The sequence below is a fragment of the Phoenix dactylifera genome, chromosome 1, assembly GCF_051530095.1.
Source record: "Phoenix dactylifera cultivar Ajwa chromosome 1, Ajwa_hap1_PhDact_Kaust_v1.1, whole genome shotgun sequence".
Classification (NCBI taxonomy): domain Eukaryota; kingdom Viridiplantae; phylum Streptophyta; class Magnoliopsida; order Arecales; family Arecaceae; genus Phoenix; species Phoenix dactylifera.
The window spans coordinates 43,547,722-43,567,602 of record NC_143190.1 but is presented as its reverse complement, the minus strand read 5'-3'; the positions used below and the strand labels follow the sequence as shown (position 1 = coordinate 43,567,602).

The 19,881-nt window shown below is 37.9% G+C and overlaps 1 protein-coding gene across 1 annotated transcript; it reads left to right on the top strand.

Moving 5' to 3' along the window:
* The first annotated feature begins 10,375 nt into the window (after nt 1-10,375).
* LOC103713971 (phosphoethanolamine N-methyltransferase 1-like) lies at nt 10,376-19,516 on the top strand. Its single transcript, XM_039125794.3, has 12 exons — nt 10,376-10,693; nt 11,016-11,143; nt 11,253-11,390; nt 11,513-11,650; nt 12,776-12,919; nt 16,608-16,718; nt 16,886-17,027; nt 18,002-18,282; nt 18,525-18,686; nt 18,807-18,860; nt 19,117-19,191; nt 19,277-19,516. The coding sequence occupies exons 1-12, from the start codon at nt 10,678-10,680 to the stop codon at nt 19,388-19,390; spliced, it is 1,503 nt and encodes a 500-aa protein (XP_038981722.1). The 5' UTR covers nt 10,376-10,677; the 3' UTR covers nt 19,391-19,516.
* Nucleotides 19,517-19,881: the final 365 nt, after the last annotated feature.

The window sequence follows — 19,881 nt, the reverse complement described above, 5'->3', positions numbered from 1 at the left end:
CTCTCCATTCTTCCCCTGTGAAGGAAGAAGGGGGTTTTGGGAGGGCCGAGCCACAGTCGGCAGTGCCACGGCCGAGCTCGCGGCGTCCACAGCCGCGCCTGCGGCTGAGCCCACGACCGCGCCTGCGGCCGATGCCCGCGGCCACACACGGGTGAGTCCCCTCTTCCCTCTCTCCTTTTTCTTCTTTCTTTCATTTTCTTTTCTTTCCTCCCTTCTTCTTCTTCACTGAGACCCCCCTATCCCACTGAAGAAGAAGAAGGGGAATGGACTCCGGCCGACTGCAGCCCCCTACCGAGAGCCGGCAGTGACTGCAACTGAGGTCCATGGAGTCCCTCCTCTATTTTTATTTTGGTAACAGGAGCTTACCATTTCCGGGGATGACCTGCGGTGCCTCCTCTCCAACACCTCTGCCGACTTAGGGGTTCCTCCTTCCTCTTGGAGCTTCCGGGCTCTCTCTCTTTCTCTCGTTCGGTGTTTAGGGGGTCTGTCATTTTGGGGTTGCCGACATAGGCTTAAAGGACTGTTTAAGGATGAGACCCCCTCTGAGAGGTCCCTTCCCTCTCCATTCCTCCATACCTCGGGACTGGCCGCCGCCCCCCTTGTCTCCGGCGCGCCGGCAGCGGCTGTCAGCAGGGGTGAGGGTCACCCCTCCCTGTCGGTCTTATCCCTTCGTTTTTATTATTTTTTATTTCAATCCTTATACAGCACTGCCCACAGTGGAATTTGGGCCCAACCCTTAACTGGGCCCATTTCTTATTGGGCCTAGTAGGTTCTGGGCCCGGACATTACATCCTACCCCCCTTAAAATAAATTTCGTCCTCGAAATTAAACATACCTTAGGTTCTGGTTTTCAAAAGTAGTCAACCATTGAGTCATCCTCGAGATCTCAGTTAGTCTCTCTTAAAATGCTTGCTGATAAGATTTTGGCAAATTCATGGCACCTCAAAACTTGATCCCTTCTATTTATGATATAGGAGTTCTTTTGATCTCTTCCAAAAGAAGACTAATCTTCCCACCTTAGATGCTATAATCCTTGGCCTGAGAAATTAATTGCTTTCGATTAAGTCCACACAACGGTCGTAATCGGGTTAATAGAAATAGGTGAGAGCATTAGCATCAAATACTTTTCATAATCTATAATCCTCTTTCTTCTCTTAACCCTGCCTACAATTTTATGATCAACTTTTATCCTAGCAAAACTTCAAACCCCTTTTAGATAGGTAGATCGAAGATGTCATAGCTAGGAGTAGGGAACATTTCAGGTCTAAGCCCAACCAAGGCACCATCCATCCGTTAATACTAAATTTAAGATGCTCAAAATCTTCCGGGAGTTGCCAATAATAGAAAAACTCACTGGTGAAAATTATACAGCTCTCTCTCCAGATTATTCATAGAATCAACATCTTAATTCTGAATAAGAAGATCAAGTTTCTTTGTCAAAGTATCAACTGCTCTCGATTACCCGATCTATCACAAGATTAGATCATAAACAACTTCAATCCACCCTTGATAGTTATTCATCAAAGTCAATTGACAACCTTAATTTCTTTCAATCAGATGGAGGGTTGATATTAATTAAAGAAACTCAAGCTTCAAGTTTAGGAGGACGGAGGTTTATATCAGCATATTCCAGATCTGAGATCAAAATTGATGATCCGTTAATTCTAGTCTCGAGATGCTAAGAATTTCTTAGCATGACATAAAACTGGAGAATTTAAGGTAGCACAGCGATATCCCAAAAAAAATCCGATCATTTTCTTTTCATTTATCAAGGAAAATCCTACTACAGAAGAAAACAGATCAAATCTTTTATTATTACAACTTTCCGAATCAATGGAATAATACTACAGACCAACTTAGAGAACTAATTCAGCCCACTATGTTTTCGCTGCGCACTCTGATTCAAAACATCAATTTTTTTTTTTTTTTTTTTGAATTCATTAATAACTTTTGATCGCCATACTATTTGTCTACCAACAGAACTATTTAATCCTTCATATGTATTTGCACTTCAAATCTTTCCTCCATCTAGATCATATGTTACTTAGCTAGAACTTCCTTTTACCTTTTCATGAACGAGTACAGAAAGGGTATCCCAACATAAGATCCCCTTAAATAAGTAACGATGCTTTAAATAAATTTTTACATTTTCAGCAACTTCATTCATATAAAATGAGCCAAAAATATTCTTCAAGATTGGAAATTATCCCAGAATTTACTAAATGACTTCCAATCAAAATACCAATCTTGCATTGTAATTTGAAAAGATCTAATATGTCACATTCCAAGTAAACAAAGGAGAAACTCTTAAATGTCATTCTCAGATATATTTTCTTTCTATACAATAGTTTCATGCATAATTGTCATACAGATTTTAACCTCGAAGAATATAAAAGCTTTCCTTGTCCAAGCCTTAAACAACTTATGAATGAACCCTATCTTGCCATCAAAATAATTAACTTCAAACTAGAAGTATTATCCACAGTACCCGGTATCAAGTTAAACTTCCAAAATCACCTATATACTGATACACCAATAATCACCATGTACCTTAATATTCCATAGCTAGTACTCCACTTAATATCAGTCAAAATATACTTTAATCATAATCCAAAATACAAATTACTCCATCGAGAAATCTCCAAACTAGCTTATTCTTATTTTGGCATGGCTCGCTACCATTCTGTTTGAAAACATCAAAAATTTTTTGTAGTCTTGAATCTTGAATTCTGATACCATCCCTGTCATAATCATGCCCCTCGAATGATTTTGTATTAGTCCTAACTTCTTTCTTTTTGTTGCTCATTGTCACCTATCAAAATATTTGTGTCAAGCAATTTTCGTGACTGACCGATGATACGACCAATAAAATCTTTTCTTTTTTTTTCTCTTTCCAAGTATGCAGAATCTTACCGAATGAGACTTAACTACCCATTCCCTTATTAAAATTTGAATTTTTTTTTTTTTTTTTTACTCATGATTAACCTATTGCTCTGATACCACGAAATGTCACGCCCCGGATCCGGATCCGTGACACGGCCGTGCTATTGCCGACTACCGCCCACAATAGCACGCAGCCTCATACCTGGGAAATAGGGTAGTCAAACCAACCAAATCTTTTCATGTGTATTCATCTAGTACAACATGCTGGTCAGTACCCAAATACAGAGCTTCTACGTAGTTTATATACACAAAAGTATATACTTGCTTTACCCCAAAAGAAAGAAGCGCTAATACCAAATTAACGTGTCTCTGGCAGCTATCAGTGGTGAGGATCTGAAAGAAAAAAGTAAATAAACGGATATGAGCTACACGGCTCAGTAAGTAATCCTGCATAATCCTACCGGATCAACCAGTAGACTAAACATGTAAATCAGGGTTTTGAGAAGCTGACATGCATGTTTATCTAATAATCATCATGGCATAATAAGTATGCGATTTAAACAAAGCAGTAGTGCAATTCACAACAATTTTCATAATATATGCATATGAAACCGTGCCCCGGCATGCCGTGGTCCATTCTCTCGGATGCTACTGCGAAGTCAGACTCGACCACTGGCGGGGCCAGCTCAGTTACTATTCAGCCACTGGCGGGGCAGCTCAGTTACTATTCAGCCACTGGCGGGGCAGGCCCAATTCCAATTCAGCCACTGGCAGGGCAGGCTCAGTTACTATTCAGCCACTGGCGGGGCAGCTCAGTTACTATTCAGCCACTGGCGGGGCAGCTCAGTTACTATTCAGCCACTGGCGGCTCAGTCATTCTCAGTAGCATCTTTGAGCCCATTATAGTGCCTCTGGGGCTAGCTAAGACTTTATAAACTTACATGCATGATTAAAATATCAATATCATCAGGTTGCATACATAGCCATAGCTTCTGGGATCATGCAAGTTACTTATGCATTGTAACATATCATGCATGAAACATATGTACTTAAAATAAATGCTTAGGAAAACATTAATAACATGACATGATCCATAATAGGATTAGAACAGGTTACTTACATTCTTCACTAATCATGCATACAATTCAAATTGTATAAAAAACACTGGTTCATCTTATAAAACGTATTACAAGATCTACGATAGGATTAAGACAGATTACTTACCTCAATTCGCTTTCCAAATTGCTCAAGTCCAGGTGACTAATCCTCAATCACCTAAAACAACATCATAGGGATTACATTATTCCCCCTTCATTTATTATAAAATTTCTTAGTTCATCATACTATGAACTTACTTGCTTGGGTCCTATCCAAGGATTTAGCCCAAGTCCAATTTGAAGCCTTTGGGATTCGATTTAAAACCAGATTGGGTCCACCTGGGTTGATTGGGTTTTTAATTAAAGGATTGGGCCTCGTTTATAATTGGGTCCAACCTTTTCTAGCCAATTGGGTCCTCTGATTTGGTCAACGTGGCTCATTTGGGTCTGAGTCAGGATTAGCCCAAGGTCAATTCGACCTTCTGTCAGTTAAATTGGGCTTGAATTGGGCCTGATTTACAATCAATTAGGTATGCTGAGACCAACTCAGCTTAATTGGATTCGGACCCAATTTAATTTGGGCTTAACGTGTTTCGGATCCGAACCCGATTCCGGCCCGTTAACTCACTCTTTTCTTTTCTCTTCTCATTTTCTTTCTTTTCTTTTCTTTTTCTTTTTCTTTTTCTTTTCCTTTTTTTTTTTTTTTTTTCTTTTCTTCTCTTCTCTTCTCTTCTCCTTTTTCTTTTCTTCTCCTTCCCGAAGCTTCCTCCCCTCCTCCTCTCTTTCCTTCCTTCTCTCCCAATCTCCCCCTTCCTCTCTTCTCCGACGATGGCAGGACGGCGAGCGGAGGGGAGGATGGCGAGCGGAGGGAGACGGCCCACGACCGGCGGCGTCCGCGGCCAAGCCCCGCGGCATCCCCGGCCGAGCCCGCGGCCGAGCTCTCGGCTTCCCCGGCCGAGCCCGCGGCCGAGCTCTCGGCTTCCCCGGCCGAGCCCGCACCGGCGACGCTCACGGCCGTACACGGCAAGTCCCCTCCTCCTCTCCTTTCTCTCTCTCTCCTTGGTTCCGATCGGAAGCCCTAGCCATTTCGGCCGGTCCTCCGGTCTTCTTCTTCTCCTCCGGCCGGATCTACGGCCTCTTCCTCCTCTCTCTTTCTTTCTTTCTTTCTTTTCTTTGGTCCTTCCCTCCGGCACCACCCCCTATTCTCTCTCTCTCTCACTCCCAAACCCTCTCTCTTCCTCTCTCCATTCTTCCCCTGTGAAGGAAGAAGGGGGTTTTGGGAGGGCCGAGCCACAGTCGGCAGTGCCACGGCCGAGCTCGCGGCGTCCACAGCCGCGCCTGCGGCTGAGCCCACGACCGCGCCTGCGGCCGATGCCCGCGGCCACACACGGGTGAGTCCCCTCTTCTCTCTCTCCTTTTTCTTCTTTCTTTCATTTTCTTTTCTTTCCTCCCTTCTTCTTCTTCACTGAGACCCCCCTATCCCACTGAAGAAGAAGAAGGGGAATGGACTCCGGCCGACTGCAGCCCCCTACCGAGAGCCGGCAGTGACTGCAACTGAGGTCCATGGAGTCCCTCCTCTATTTTTATTTTGGTAACAGGAGCTTACCATTTCCGGGGATGACCTGCGGTGCCTCCTCTCCAACACCTCTGCCGACTTAGGGGTTCCTCCTTCCTCTTGGAGCTTCCGGGCTCTCTCTCTTTCTCTCGTTCGGTGTTTAGGGGGTCTGTCATTTTGGGGTTGCCGACATAGGCTTAAAGGACTGTTTAAGGATGAGACCCCCTCTGAGAGGTCCCTTCCCTCTCCATTCCTCCATACCTCGGGACTGGCCGCCGCCCCCCTTGTCTCCGGCGCGCCGGCAGCGGCTGTCAGCAGGGGTGAGGGTCACCCCTCCCTGTCGGTCTTATCCCTTCGTTTTTATTATTTTTTATTTCAATCCTTATACAGCACTGCCCACAGTGGAATTTGGGCCCAACCCTTAACTGGGCCCATTTCTTATTGGGCCTAGTAGGTTCTGGGCCCGGACATTACATAACCTAGCTTCCTTTCTCCCGTTTTCAAGTTTCATCGGGTTGTTTGGTTATTGGTTTCAAGCTCTTTCCTCTTATTTTTGGCTTTTGAATTGCTGCTTCTTAGGCAAGGTAATAGGGGTGTAAAATTAATCTTTTTGTAGAGGCTTGATTACTTTTATTGGTCAAATATGATTTAGTTGTCTTTATTATGGATGAATAATTTCCATGGTTTGCTTAGGATTTATTTTACTTTTAGCCTCTATGGTTGTGCTTGGTTATCGAATAAATTTGGAGGGAATAAAAAATTATCTGGGCATTATAGAATGGAAGGGCTTATTCCGTGGAATAAGTATCTTTTGATGTTTGGTCGGATAAATGAATAAGAGAAAACAAAAATCACATCTTTGATGGTTTCCAACCTAAGCATCATGCTAATAAAAAAATGGATAATTTTTATTGTGCTAGTGTACTAAAACATATATCAAAATATTTAAACTGAGAATAATTTTTATTGTTCATTATCTACATAAGCTAAAAACCATATATATATATTGAAAATCAATAGATTTTAATGTTTATAGCGAAACGTGGTTTCATGTCATTTAACTATTCATTTGCACCCACTTGATGTATAGATAAGAGATCATGAAAACATGCAATTTTTTATTAAATATTTTTATTTGTATATATTATGATTAACAATGTGGATCTTCAATTTGGATTTCTTATGTTTGACTTTGGATTTGAGATAAGTATTTTTTAATTTTATAATATATATATATATATGTATTTATGCAGTAATAAAAATGCTTAGGAATTACAAATTATTGTTTTGGTGGTGTTTCATCCTATATGTCATGTTGATTGGAAAAAAAAGGATAGTTTCCATTTTGCTAGCATACTAAAATATAAAATAAAATATTTAAATTGAGAATCCATTTTATTGATCACGATCTATATATATGTTATAATAAGTATATATTGAAAATCAACAATTTTTAATGCTTAAGCTATGGTAAAACATGGTTCACATTACTGTAATTATTAATTTTTATATCCATTTGACGCATAGGTTAGAGACCATTAAAAATATATATATATATTTGGTTACTAAATATTTTTATTGATCTAGATCATGATCTGTAGTGTAATTTTTAATTTGGATGCTCCATTATTGATTTTGGACTTGAGATGGCTAGATATTCTCTCTCTCTCTCTCTCAAGAGAAATAAAGTTCATCCCATATGTATAGAGAAAATAGATCATGACTTATAAAACTAAAATACTTGGAAATCCAAGATTACTTGTTTTGGAGTTTCCAATTTGTCTCTCTTCCACACATATTAAAACCTCTATAAATTGGAATCAATAGAGTTTGATGCTTAGATGATAGCAAAGTATGGTATGATATTATTTTAACCTTATACCATTACATCTTTTTTGACATATAGGTTAGAGATCACAAAATACATGATTTTTGGTTTTTAAGCATTTTCAATATTTTAAATCATGATTAGTTGATATGGATCTTCTATCTAATTCTTAATTTTGAACCCCAAAAGAGTAGAAACCCTCTCCCATTAAGAGAAATATATTCCATTCTATATATTATATAATATACATATACTACTCTCAAAAGGAGAGGGTATCCATGTTCCTTGGGTTTAAAATTAATATAGAATATTTAAATCAAAGATCCATATCATTGATCATGATTTATATTATAAAAATATTTAGAAACTGAATATTATATATTTTGGAGGTATCTAACCTTAAATCATATATACATAAAATTTGACCGTTTTTATTCAATTTTTATTGTGCTAGCATACTAGAATATATGATACAATATGTAAATTGAGAAACCATTTTAGTGATCAGGATCCACAAATGCTAAAACAAATATAAATTGAAAATAAATAAATTCTAGTGCTTAGATCACAATGAAATATGCTCTTATATCATTTGAACAATTTATTATTGCACTTACTTGATATATAGGTTAGAGATCATTAAAATATATAAATTTTAATTTTATATATTTTTATTGGTATAGATCATGAATAATGATGTGGATTTTCAATTTGGATGCTTAATCATTAATTTTGTACTTGAAAGGTGTATATACCATCTCTTTAGGAGCAAAATATATATCATTTACACATAGATGAATATAAATCATGATCCGTACTATTAGATATTTTTAAAAATAAAAAATCATGTGTTTTAGTGGTTCCCAACCCATCTATCATATAGACACAAAAATAATTGATTTTCGTCATGCTAATATTTTAAATATATTATAAAATATTTATACCAAGAATCCACTTGATTGATCATCTAAACATGTTAAAATATGTATATTGAAAACCAATAAAGTTTAATATTTAGATAATAGTAAAGCTTTGTCTCATATCATTTTAATCTTAGATTTTTTTTACTCGCTAGGTAGGTAGATTAAAAACCATTAGAATACATGATTTTTGGTTATAGACGTTTTTGCCAGCATACGTCATGAACAGTAAATGAATCTTTGATTTGAGTGCCAATTATTGATTGTAGGTCCAAGAGTAGTAGAAGTTTTCCCGGCTTGAGAGATGTAGTCCATGCCATATAAACACGCACGCACACATACACACACATACATACATATCTATGCAATTTTAATTTTTTGGCTTCATATTGGGCTTGATTCAAATTGAAGCAGAGTCGAGCTTGAATTGCTCAATTCATTTGACAATTCTGGGTAAGAATCCTCCACCAAGTAACTTATGTTGCAAGATTCAGAGATTGAGAAGAGAGGGGAGAACATCTATCTTTGCCCATTTTCATTCATAACCGTGAACCAGAATAATTCTTTATTTCAAAGATGCATGCTCCTTGACACTAGGAGCATAGATATGATATTACGTTATCAAATGAATGTTGAGGCTATGTTTTCCGGGTCTCTTATTACTAAAATAGTTAATTACACCCACAATTTAATGCAAGCAATCTCCAATTAAATTGGTTAAAAAACCAATAACTTATCTAAGAATAAATAAATATACAAATAATATAAATAAGATAAGATGACCAAAAGTTTGTGTGAGGATGATTTATGTTTTAGAGTATATGATAAAGTATGATAAAAAACATCTCTCGGCAATGATTTATGATTCAAAATGATGCTTGGCAGCCATATCTCATTCATCCACTAATATGCGGTTACAAGATAGCCAGCATTAGATTTACATATTTCGGTCATGCCACATAGATATAACTCAAAAAGCTTATTTGGTAATGCCTTTATTTTTTATTTTTAAAAATAGAGTTGCAAAAATACAACACAGCCAAGTTTTGCATTATTATTATTATTATTATTATTATTTATTTTTTTAAAAAAATTAGTAATATAAAAATAAAAGTCCTTACTTTTACGATTTTTAAAAATAAGAAATTCATATTTTTTCTCACCACTCATTACCATCTCTATTGTCTCTATCACCACTATGATTATCATTGCCCTCCACCATTATTGTCCACCATTGCCATTATTATCCTAGTTGTCTCTACCATTGTTGCCACCTCTGCTACGATTATTACTGCCATCAGTTTCTACCGCAACTATGCTATACTATTGTTGCTACCATCATTATATTGTCAACCCCCTACCTTAGTCACTATTGCTATATTTATATAAAAAAATAGCTATATGAAATATATTTATATTTTTAAACTTTAAAGATAAAATAAAAATATTTTGAATTTATTATTTTTAAAAATATAAAAATGAAAGTGATGCAAACGGGTTCAACGATCCAAGATGGGTGGTTGACAGGGTATCTGCCACGTGACGTTCAAACAGTCCATTATTGCTGGTTACTTTCCCTTTATTTTTTTTTATTATTTTTCCATGGGAAGCATGAATTTTTGCACGTGTCAGCAGGGAGCGCACGATGCATCGATGCTTGATTGCTCCACCAACACCGTGACAAAAATACCCACTTCTGCAGAAGTTAAGTGCTACGCTCATTTCTACCAAAAAAAAAAGTGCTACGCTCACGGGCCTCTGCGATGGACGCAGACAACAGCCAGTCTCTGCAAAGCAAGCAATGCGAGAGCGTCCGAGCCCGTTCCGTACCACGAACCACGCAGCGAACGCCCGGACGGTGACGTGATGCGCGTGGCTCGACCCAATCACATCGGGATGCGCACCTCGCGGATCCTTCACGTGCAGACCTGTCGCGCATTAAGCCCCGCGTCCGCAACGGATCTGCTGAGGGAACACAAGCATAGAAAATTATATGCGTGAGATCCGACATTAGCGACACAACAATAATGATAAAGATAATTTTTTAATTTTAATAAGAGTTAAAAACTCCCTCCTCCTCCTACTCCCGCCTGGCGCTCCCTCTCTCTATATATTCGAAGGAGAGGGGGCTCAGATTTCCATCGTTGGATAGGAGAGGAGGAGAGAGAGAGAGAGAGAGAGAGAGGAGCATTAGGCATTAGCTGCTGTTGGTTATTAGTTAATGCGGCAGAGGGGGAGGTTTTACGACCGTAGATCTCGGAGCTTCTCCCGGTCTCGCCTTGCCATCGAGGGCTCATAGCTTCTCCTCCTCCTTTTCAGCCGTTTCTCCTTCTTCTCAAGCTTTGGCAACCGTTTGTCCAGCCACAGCACCCAAATCTCAACGACCTAGCACAAATGGCTGCCATCAATGGTAAGAAAAAGAAACACTGAACGATGGACATGAACAAGCTCCTCTTCACTGAAATAAATAAATGTCTAACATAATTAACATCAGCAGGAAAGAAAAATGGAGCTCAGATCTGTATCTAAAGATTATTGTTATGCGTATTATTATTTTTTTTAAATTGCGATTGAGATAGAAACAAAGAAATTCAACGATCAAAAGGAAAAAAAAAAAGGGAGCACAGAGATCAACTTCTAGACCTGGAGCCTGTCCTGTTTCTAGACTTCTGATACCGTTATGCTATGATGAGTTGTGTGGTAGTCATGGTGACGGTGTACTTTGGTGGCAGGAGGAGGAGGAGAGGAGGAGCGCATGGTACAGAAGAGCTACTGGATGGAGCATTCCAAGGACCTCACCGTGGAGGCCATGATGCTCGACTCCCGTGCCTCTGATCTCGACAAGGAAGAGAGGCCCGAGGTAATACTACTCTCTCTCTCTCTCTCATGCAATTCGGGAAATATCCCAGGCGGTGTTATGGATTATTTTGCGGAGTAGTGCGGTTCCATTTTATTATATTCTTTTGTAGGTCCTCTCTTTACTTCCACCGTATAAAGGAAAATCAGTTTTGGAGCTAGGAGCTGGTATCGGTCGCTTCACTGGTGAGCTGGCGAAAGAAGCCGGTCATGTTCTGGCTTTGGATTTCATCGAAAATGTGATTAAGAAGGTGCTTTAATGTTCATTATTGTGGAGAAGCTATTGGTTCATGAAAACCAGATCTTGATGCAAGATTCATGTATATTCTCACTAGATGTCAAAGTTAATCGTGAATTTTCCCTATTTCTGCAGAATGAGAGTGCCAATGGTCATCTTAAGAATATAAGTTTTGTGTGTGCGGATGTAACATCTCCAGACTTGATGATCGAAGCAGAATCTGTGGATTTGATATTCTCAAACTGGTTGCTGATGTATCTCTCAGATAATGAGGTGATTTGCACTTTGACAACTGATGCTCTCTTTTTAACTTCATTAGTTGTATTTCACTGAATTTGGCAAAAGTTTGGTATTTTTGTATTTCTGAAGCTTGCAGTTTTTTTTTTTTCCTGACATACAAGTATGTTTTTGCTTTCAAAGTTTCACATCATTGTTGATGACTTGTAGATGGAGAATAAAACCTTGTGTGATTGTCGCTAGACTGGTGATCACAGAAGGATGGTTGGGAATAGAAACTTTCTTGAGAAGAAATAAAGAGAAAGAAGAGAAGAGAATGGTAGTATGAATAACGGATATGGTGATAGAAGGAAGTGAGCGTTTTGCGAACTAGTGTGTTTATAAATTATCATGTCATGTATGAAGAGGTGCATCCATTTACCATTATGTTTCTTCATCAATAGTCACTTATGAAGAGGTGATTCCCTTGATCATCATGTCCCTCCATCCATGGTCACTAATGAAGACGTGCCTATTGATTCAAGTCAAATGGACACTAATCACATGTTGTCATCATCATGTCTTTTCATTACAACCATTGTCATATCTCTTCATGACATCTCTTTATTTCAATTTCTAATCCAACCATCCATGTGGAAAGCCACACACATAGGTTTTTCCATTTCACATATCCTTTTTTACAATATTTGGATCTGATCACCTAGATTACATGCTAGTTATAGCGTGATCTTGTATTGTATGGCTAAATGATTCACATAATTAGTATGTGTCTTCAATAACCATATAATGTAGGTATGTATGTATGTGCATATGTATGTGTAGATATGTACATTAAAAGCTTACCATGCATTTTTTTTTTTGTTTTGTTTTAAAGATAGCTAAGTTAGTTACATCATATTATAAGGTTATCAGACCTTCATAGTAGGATACTAGATTGATGAGATAATTGAACTTAGTGTGCTTTATTGGGATGTTTGCTTGGAGTTCTATTTCTTAGATGCTAAAACTGGAGTTCATATTTGCATGAACCATTCTATGTATTGACCCTTGATGCTGTGCATTAAGAAGCATGTTCTCGTGGTGGCTGGCATTCAAATTTAGTTTTTCCGCCTAACTGTTTTCCATGCCATTTTCTAATCTCTTTTTGATTTTTGGATAAAGGTGGAAAAGCTGGCAGAAAGGTTGGTAAAATGGTTAAAAGTTGGCGGGTATATTTTCTTCAGAGAATCTTGTTTCCACCGGTCTGGGGACTCTAAGAGGAAAACCAACCCAACACATTACCGGGAACCAAGGTTCTATACTAAGGTATATACTTTACATTTAATCTTGTTTGCTTTGGCCATGCAGTGCAATCCATTTTAATGATGGTTGTGCAGCTTGATTTGAAATTTGGGTGTGTGTGTCTTCTTCCTCAGACCAAAATGTTAATTCTCAAAGATGATAATTCTCCATAGAGGATGTTCGAGGGACAAAGGAATATGCTAAGTCCAACATGAAAAGAAAATCTGCAAACGCTCAGATTTTTTTTTTCCAGATTTTATTGAAATGGGTTTCATAAGATTGGGAGACGGGTATATGAAATATGACTACAAGATTTTTATATGGTTGACATGCATTTGATATTTCCATAGGAGGTGACATCCATATATGGCTTGTAGTATCTTAGTGGACGTTCCCTATGAATAGTGCCTAGAATGCTTCAAGAAAGTGTAATTACCACTAATATCGGCGGAACTGATACCGGGCACCGTGCCGGTCTTCTAGCAGGACAAGTCGGTATGGGCCTGTGTTGTGCCATGCCGGGCCCGTATCGACATGGTTGAACAGACGGGGAAGAGGGAGAACGAGATAGGAAAAGAGAGAGAGAGAGCGGGGGGAGGAAGGGAGATCGACGTCGAACGAAACTGGAGAACGGCCACATAAATCCTGAAAGGGCCTGGCGTCAGCCTCCGCCAACCCTCCACCAGCCTCTGCCTGGCCTCCACGGACCTCCCTCTCTCTCTCTCTTTCTCATTCTCTGCTCCAGCAACGAATTTCGTTTCCATTTCTGAAATTGTACTAGTGAGCCACCGGTACGATGCAGAACGATCGGAACCGTCCAATTCGAGACAGTTCTGCCAATGTTGATCACAACAAACTTCAAGCATTCACTCCCTTAAGGGTCTGTTTGGTTGCTTATATTTGGTAGGTTGCAAATTACACCACCCAAAACAAGTGTTTGGATGGCTGCAATTGCAATTGCAGGTTGCATTCCAAATGCAAGAAGAGCCCCAAAGCTTGTATTTGGAGCTGCAGCTAAAATTGGTTGGAGTTCCAACGAGTCTTGTAATTGAGAAAGGTCCTTTGGAAAGGGTCCTTTTGCTACTCCAACTTAGAGCTGATTAAAATCCGGGCCGGGCCGAGTTTGGGCCGGGTTGTACAGCAGAAATTAGGCTTGATGGTTGTGCCCAGGCCCGGCCCGGCCCGACTGTCAGGCATAAATTTTTATCCAGGTACGACCCGACTTTATAAATCTGGTTCTGGGCCCGACTCGACAGGCCCGATTTTTTCTTTGTTTGAAATTTGAAAATAGACCAGAATGGCCCAACAGCTTAATGGGCTCTCTAAAACTGAATTTATATATGGTATTTTATATATAAAACACGGGCCGGGCAGGGCCGGGTCGGGCCATTTTTAAAAGTTTTCTGGCTCGACCCGATTTTTTGGTCGGGCTGCTTTTCCTGCCCAGGCCCGACCCACGGGACTTTTTTTAATGCCCAAGCCCGAAAAATTTCAGGCCGGGCTGGGTGGGCTGGAAAATCCGTGATCAGCTCTACTCCAACCATTCCCCTTTCTCCTCCTCTACAATATCCATATGATTAAAATAATAGTAATAATAATATTGTTATAATATCGCTATTAAGTTAATTTCTATATTATTATATTATTATAATTAATATTATAATATTGTTATCATATTGTACTATTGCAATAAAATTATTAATTTCCTATTATCATAATAATATTAATATAATACTATACTCTATAATATTGTCACAATATCAATATATAGTATTATATTATAATTTTATTATCATATTTTAATTTTTAATATATTTCTATAATACTATAATATATAATTATACTATTATATTATCCGTTTAATATAATATTTTACTATTTTTTACTACATAATTATTCTGTTATTATCCTAATATTACATATTATAACAGTAGTAAAATATATTACAGTTAATATTTTTAGAGTATTGTAATGGTATTATGAAAATATTAGGATATAGACAATATTAGGGCAATATTAAGTTTATTAGAATATTATGTTAATATTATAGTATTGTTATTACTATTTATCATAATATTATTATAATATTCTAATCTTTATAACATTATAATAAGTATTATGATTATATAATAAATAATGTATATAAATTATTAGTAATCATAAAACACATAACAATCCCCATAAATTGCCCATAGAAACAGTCCACTCGGTTTGTAGCGGTTTGGCCTCCTTACTCTTTTTTCTTTCCTTGTTCCTCCTCCTCTTTTTCCCTTATCCTTTCCTTCCTTCTTTGTTCCCCTTGGCTTGTAGCGGTTTGGGCTCCTTAACCTTTTTTTCTCCCTTTGTTCCTTCTTCTCTCTTTCCCTTATCCTTTCTTCCTTCCTTTTTTTTTTCTTCTCCCTTTCTTTCCTTTTCCTTTTTCTGCTTCTTTCTTTTCTTTTTTCCTTCTTTTCTTTCCTTTTCTTCTCCCTTCCTTCCTCTCTTTCTTTTTTATTTTTCCTCCCTTCCATTCTTTCTTTCCTTTTCTTCTTCTTTCTCTTTTTTTCTTGTTTCCTTCCTTTCTTTGTTTCTTTTTCTTCTTCTTCTATTCCTTTCTTTTGTTTCTTTTCTTTGTCTTTTCTTATTTTCTTTCTTTCTTTTTCTTCTTCTTTTATTTTTCTTCTTCCCTCCCTTTCCTTCCTTTCTTTTTTTTCTTCTTTATTTCCTTCCTTTCCTCTTCTTTCCTGCATTTCTTTCTTTCATTTTCTTCTTCCTTCCTTCCTTTCCTTCCTTTTGTTTTTTTCCTTTCTCACATAGATGATTACTTTAATTGTACTTTGAACATCCATAACTCTTAATTGGGTACTTTGAACTGTAACCAAGGTTTAATTAGGTACAAACCACACTGCAATATGTTTAAGCATCTATAAACCATAAAATAATCCAGAAAGACAAAAAGTACTGGAAAAACAAAAAGAAAGCCAAAAATATTTTACCGATATTAAACTTGTGTATTTGCGAATTGAGCGTCGGTGCGGTATTGTTCAATATTGTACTGCATTGGTCAGGCACCTGTATGGTAAACAATATGGACCTTGGTTTTACCTTTTGACTTCATTTGGTTGAAAATTCATTATCCTGGCCCTTGGGAAGACTCTTGCTCAACACTCTACACGACCCTTAACAGAGATTCTTGGGGACTAAGGGAGTGGGACCCACTATCAAATTACCTAGGTTCCAGGTCCAAGAATCGAACCTGGAACCTGTGTTTGCCAAGCAGAGGGGTATGACCAGTTTGATAAGACAACCCTTAGATAGTAACCTCTCTCTTAAGGTGAGAAAGCAACTATTAGATGGATAGCCATGTTACTGCTGAGTTGCTAACTTGGCTTCCTTCAAAGGTCCATTTTGTAAGAATGTTGTAACTATGCAGATCCTCTTAAAAATTTGGAAATAAATATCAGTTCTATTGTCTCAAGAACTGTTCATGCTACTTTACAGCTTTGTTTCTCCTTTTTTTTATGTTCTGGGCCTCCTCCTTCCCTTGTCATTCTCTTCTATAGGCCACTTTATTTTCAAGCATGTTGTCATCCAAGATAGTAGGGGACTGTTTCTAGTTCTGATAAGCCCCATAAATTGGCTGCTTAAATGCTTTTAGAAGCACACTTGCTGTATAGATCGAGTCTTTTCAATTTATCATCTTTCTAGTTTCTGATTTAAGTTTTTCTTGCAGGTGTTTAAACAGTGCCAAACCTATGATGGTGTAGGAAATTCCTTTGAACTCTCCCTCATTACTTTCAAGTGCATTAGGGCTTATGTAAGGAACAAGAAAAATCAAAATCAAGTAATCTCTCTCTCTCTCTCTCTCTCTCTCTCTCTCTCTCTCTCTCTCTCTCTCTCTCTCTCTCTCTATATATATATATATATATATATATATATATATATATATAGCTCTTTTACTGCAACTTTTTTCCTTGCCAGAATGAATAATCGACTGTCCGAATTATGTAGATCTGTTGGTTATGGCAAAAGGTCAGATCAACTGATGACAGGGGGTTTCAGCGCTTCTTGGATAATGTACAGTACAAAAGCAGTGGAATTTTACGCTATGAACGTGTCTTTGGGGAAGGTTTTGTGAGCACTGGAGGAATTGGTATACAGAACATTATTTATTTTCTACTCTCTCTCTCTCTCTCTCTCTCTAATGTGAAAAATGATTTAGTGCGTAATGACCATACACAAGAAGGCAGTTGTCTCCCCTGTGCATTTTATTTGTTCAAAAGAAAAATTGCAAAAAATGATTGTTCTAATAGTTCAAGCAACTGGGTAACTCCAGATTCTTCTTATCTTTATAACTGCCAGTTATTTTTCTAGATTACCCTAATTTTTATCCCATGATATATGAATAATTCATGACATTAATTCATCTTGTGGTTCAAACACAAAGATACTGATTTACTTTAGGTTTTGCCTAAAGTAAATAAAGCAGCTACAGATGTTACTCAGACACTTTAAACTTTGTGGTTTCTTGATGTCTCGAACGCTCAAAACACTTCATGACTCCATGACTTTGTATATCGAGAAATCATGATGTCATAACTATTTGGTGTCAATTTTGGTAATTTTACAGAAAAGTTTTTTAGTCATAAATGGTATTTAACACAGGTTCTTGTTAGTTTTATGAGATTATGAACTGACTGGGCCAACTAATTGTTCATTATTTATGTGTCAATACATATATGCAAACACATGCATATAATATAGATGAGTCTTGGTAAATTTCTGGAAGGTTACTATGTCAAATTCTTTTAGACACCCAGACACTTGTCATATTAGACAAACATTGTGCACTAAGTGCTGTTAAGATATAATAAACCAATATGAATGAAGACCATTTGATGTTTGACTTCATGGAGTCCGCTTTTTCATATTTTCTTTGTTCCTGTAAAGCGCGAGGATGTGCTCAATACTGTTCTTATCTGATAAATAGAAGTGGGATGGTTTTGACTTGTCTCATCTAGACTCACTACTATCAGCTCTTTGAGGATTGAGGAGCTGTAGCCATTGACAACAAATGGTGAGCTGGACCAAATTCATTTAGTATTTATGGTCTTTTTTTATGATCAGAGACTACAAAGGAATTTGCGGCAAAGCTGGAACTAAAGCCTGGACAGAAAGTCCTTGATGTGGGATGTGGCATTGGGGGAGGTGACTTTTATATGGCCAAGAACTTTAATGTCGATGTGGTTGGAATTGATTTTTCAATAAATATGATTTCCTTTGCTCTTGAACGTGCCATCGGGTGCAAGTGCTCAGTCGAGTTTGAGGTTGCTGACTGCACCAAGAAAATTTATCCAGATGACACATTTGATGTGATCTACAGCCGTGACACCATCCTTCACATACAAGTACGTGGACTTGCATAGTATTTGGCAGGAACAACTTAGTGCATTTGGTTTTTGTACATGCAGAGTATTTGTTCATGTTGTTTGGGTTGGATTGTAGCTCCTCTGCTGCTTCATTCTTTCTTTTACTACAATCTGGATCCCTGACATATTGCATTGCATTGTGAACTATTGCTTTTTCAGCAAATTTCTTCTTAACATGAAACAGTTAGTTTAGATAACTTTCAATAATATGGTCTTTTCAGGACAAGCCCATGCTATTCAGAAGCTTTTTTAAGTGGTTAAAGCCAGGAGGGAAGCTTCTTATTACTGATTACTGCAAGAGATCCGGGACACCATCAGAGGAATTTACAGAGTATATCAAGCAAAGGGGATATGATCTCCATGATGTAGAGGCTTATGGTCAGGTTAGCCTCTTTCTCTCTCTCACACACACACATGCATGCATGTGTGCATAAGCAGAGTTTGACGAAATTTGAATAGATAGTGCAAATAAAAACCTACTCATTATTTATATGTCTTATCAGATGCTACAAGGTGCTGGTTTTTATGAGGTTACTGCAGAAGATCGGACAACTCAGGTTCAGACTTCACCCTTCCTCTTGCATGTAGTATATTGAATTGTTTATGTAGTGTCGAAGTGACCAATGGCTTTATTGATGTAAAGAGCCCAACGGCCATTTGGTCAGTAATTGAGGCATAAAATGAAAAGCAAAATGTCAAAATTATTGCTTTGATGTATTGCATGTATGCGTTTAGAGTTCTATGCATGTTTCTAAAATGACTGAGACCACCGTGACTTAATGCTAAGGGACATTGTTGTTACTTTGCTTTTAGTTTCTTGAGGTTCTTCAGAGGGAATTGGATGCTGTTGAGAAGGACAGGGATGCTTTCATAAAAGAATTTTCAAAGGTATGCATGTTTGTAAACAAACTTGTATAATTGTGTTGCTTCGTTAGACATAAGTCTAAACATACCGTTCCAACGGGATGTTCAGGAAGACTATGATGAAATTGTTAGCGGTTGGAAGGCAAAGCTGAAAAGGAGTTCCGTTGGTGAGCAGAGGTGGGGCCTGTTCATGGCTAGAAAGAATGATCAAGTTCGCCAGTGACTTTTCTAATAATGCGTCGCTTATCCTGTTGAGCTCTCTTCAAGAATTGTTACTTGCGTTTGAGCTTAATTAGTTGTTATTAATGTAGTTTGGATTTGGTTCGTTATCAGATGGTATTTTGTGAAAGACAGCTGAGGGCACTTCAATTTTACGAATTAATTGAATATTTAATTTAACGGTATGAAGTCAAACCTTCGAATCAACTCCCAAAAAACCCTTTAATCAAACTTATATGGGTTCAATTACGAACCCAATTCCCACGCTAATACAGTAAAGGGAAATCAGGATTATAATCTTGCTCTTTAAATTTGTAATTTTCAACACCAACACACGCCGGCGTATTCACAGCATTATTTGATGGGGAATTATTGCATTTAATGTTATATTTACTGCAATATTGATGACGTTCATTTTACTTATTTTTGTTAACATCATGAATGGGCCAGATGGCTTAGGATTTTCAGGCAGTTAAGTCAAGGTTGTTGATTAAG

What these genes read in the sequence shown, in the direction of transcription:
- LOC103713971 (XM_039125794.3), top strand. An exon ending in ATGTAGAGGCTTATGGTCAG is followed by an intron (nt 18,687 to 18,806) that starts GTTAGCCTCTTT and finishes ATGTCTTATCAG; the next exon opens with ATGCTACAAGGTGCTGGTTT. An exon ending in TCATAAAAGAATTTTCAAAG is followed by an intron (nt 19,192 to 19,276) that starts GTATGCATGTTT and finishes CGGGATGTTCAG; the next exon opens with GAAGACTATGATGAAATTGT.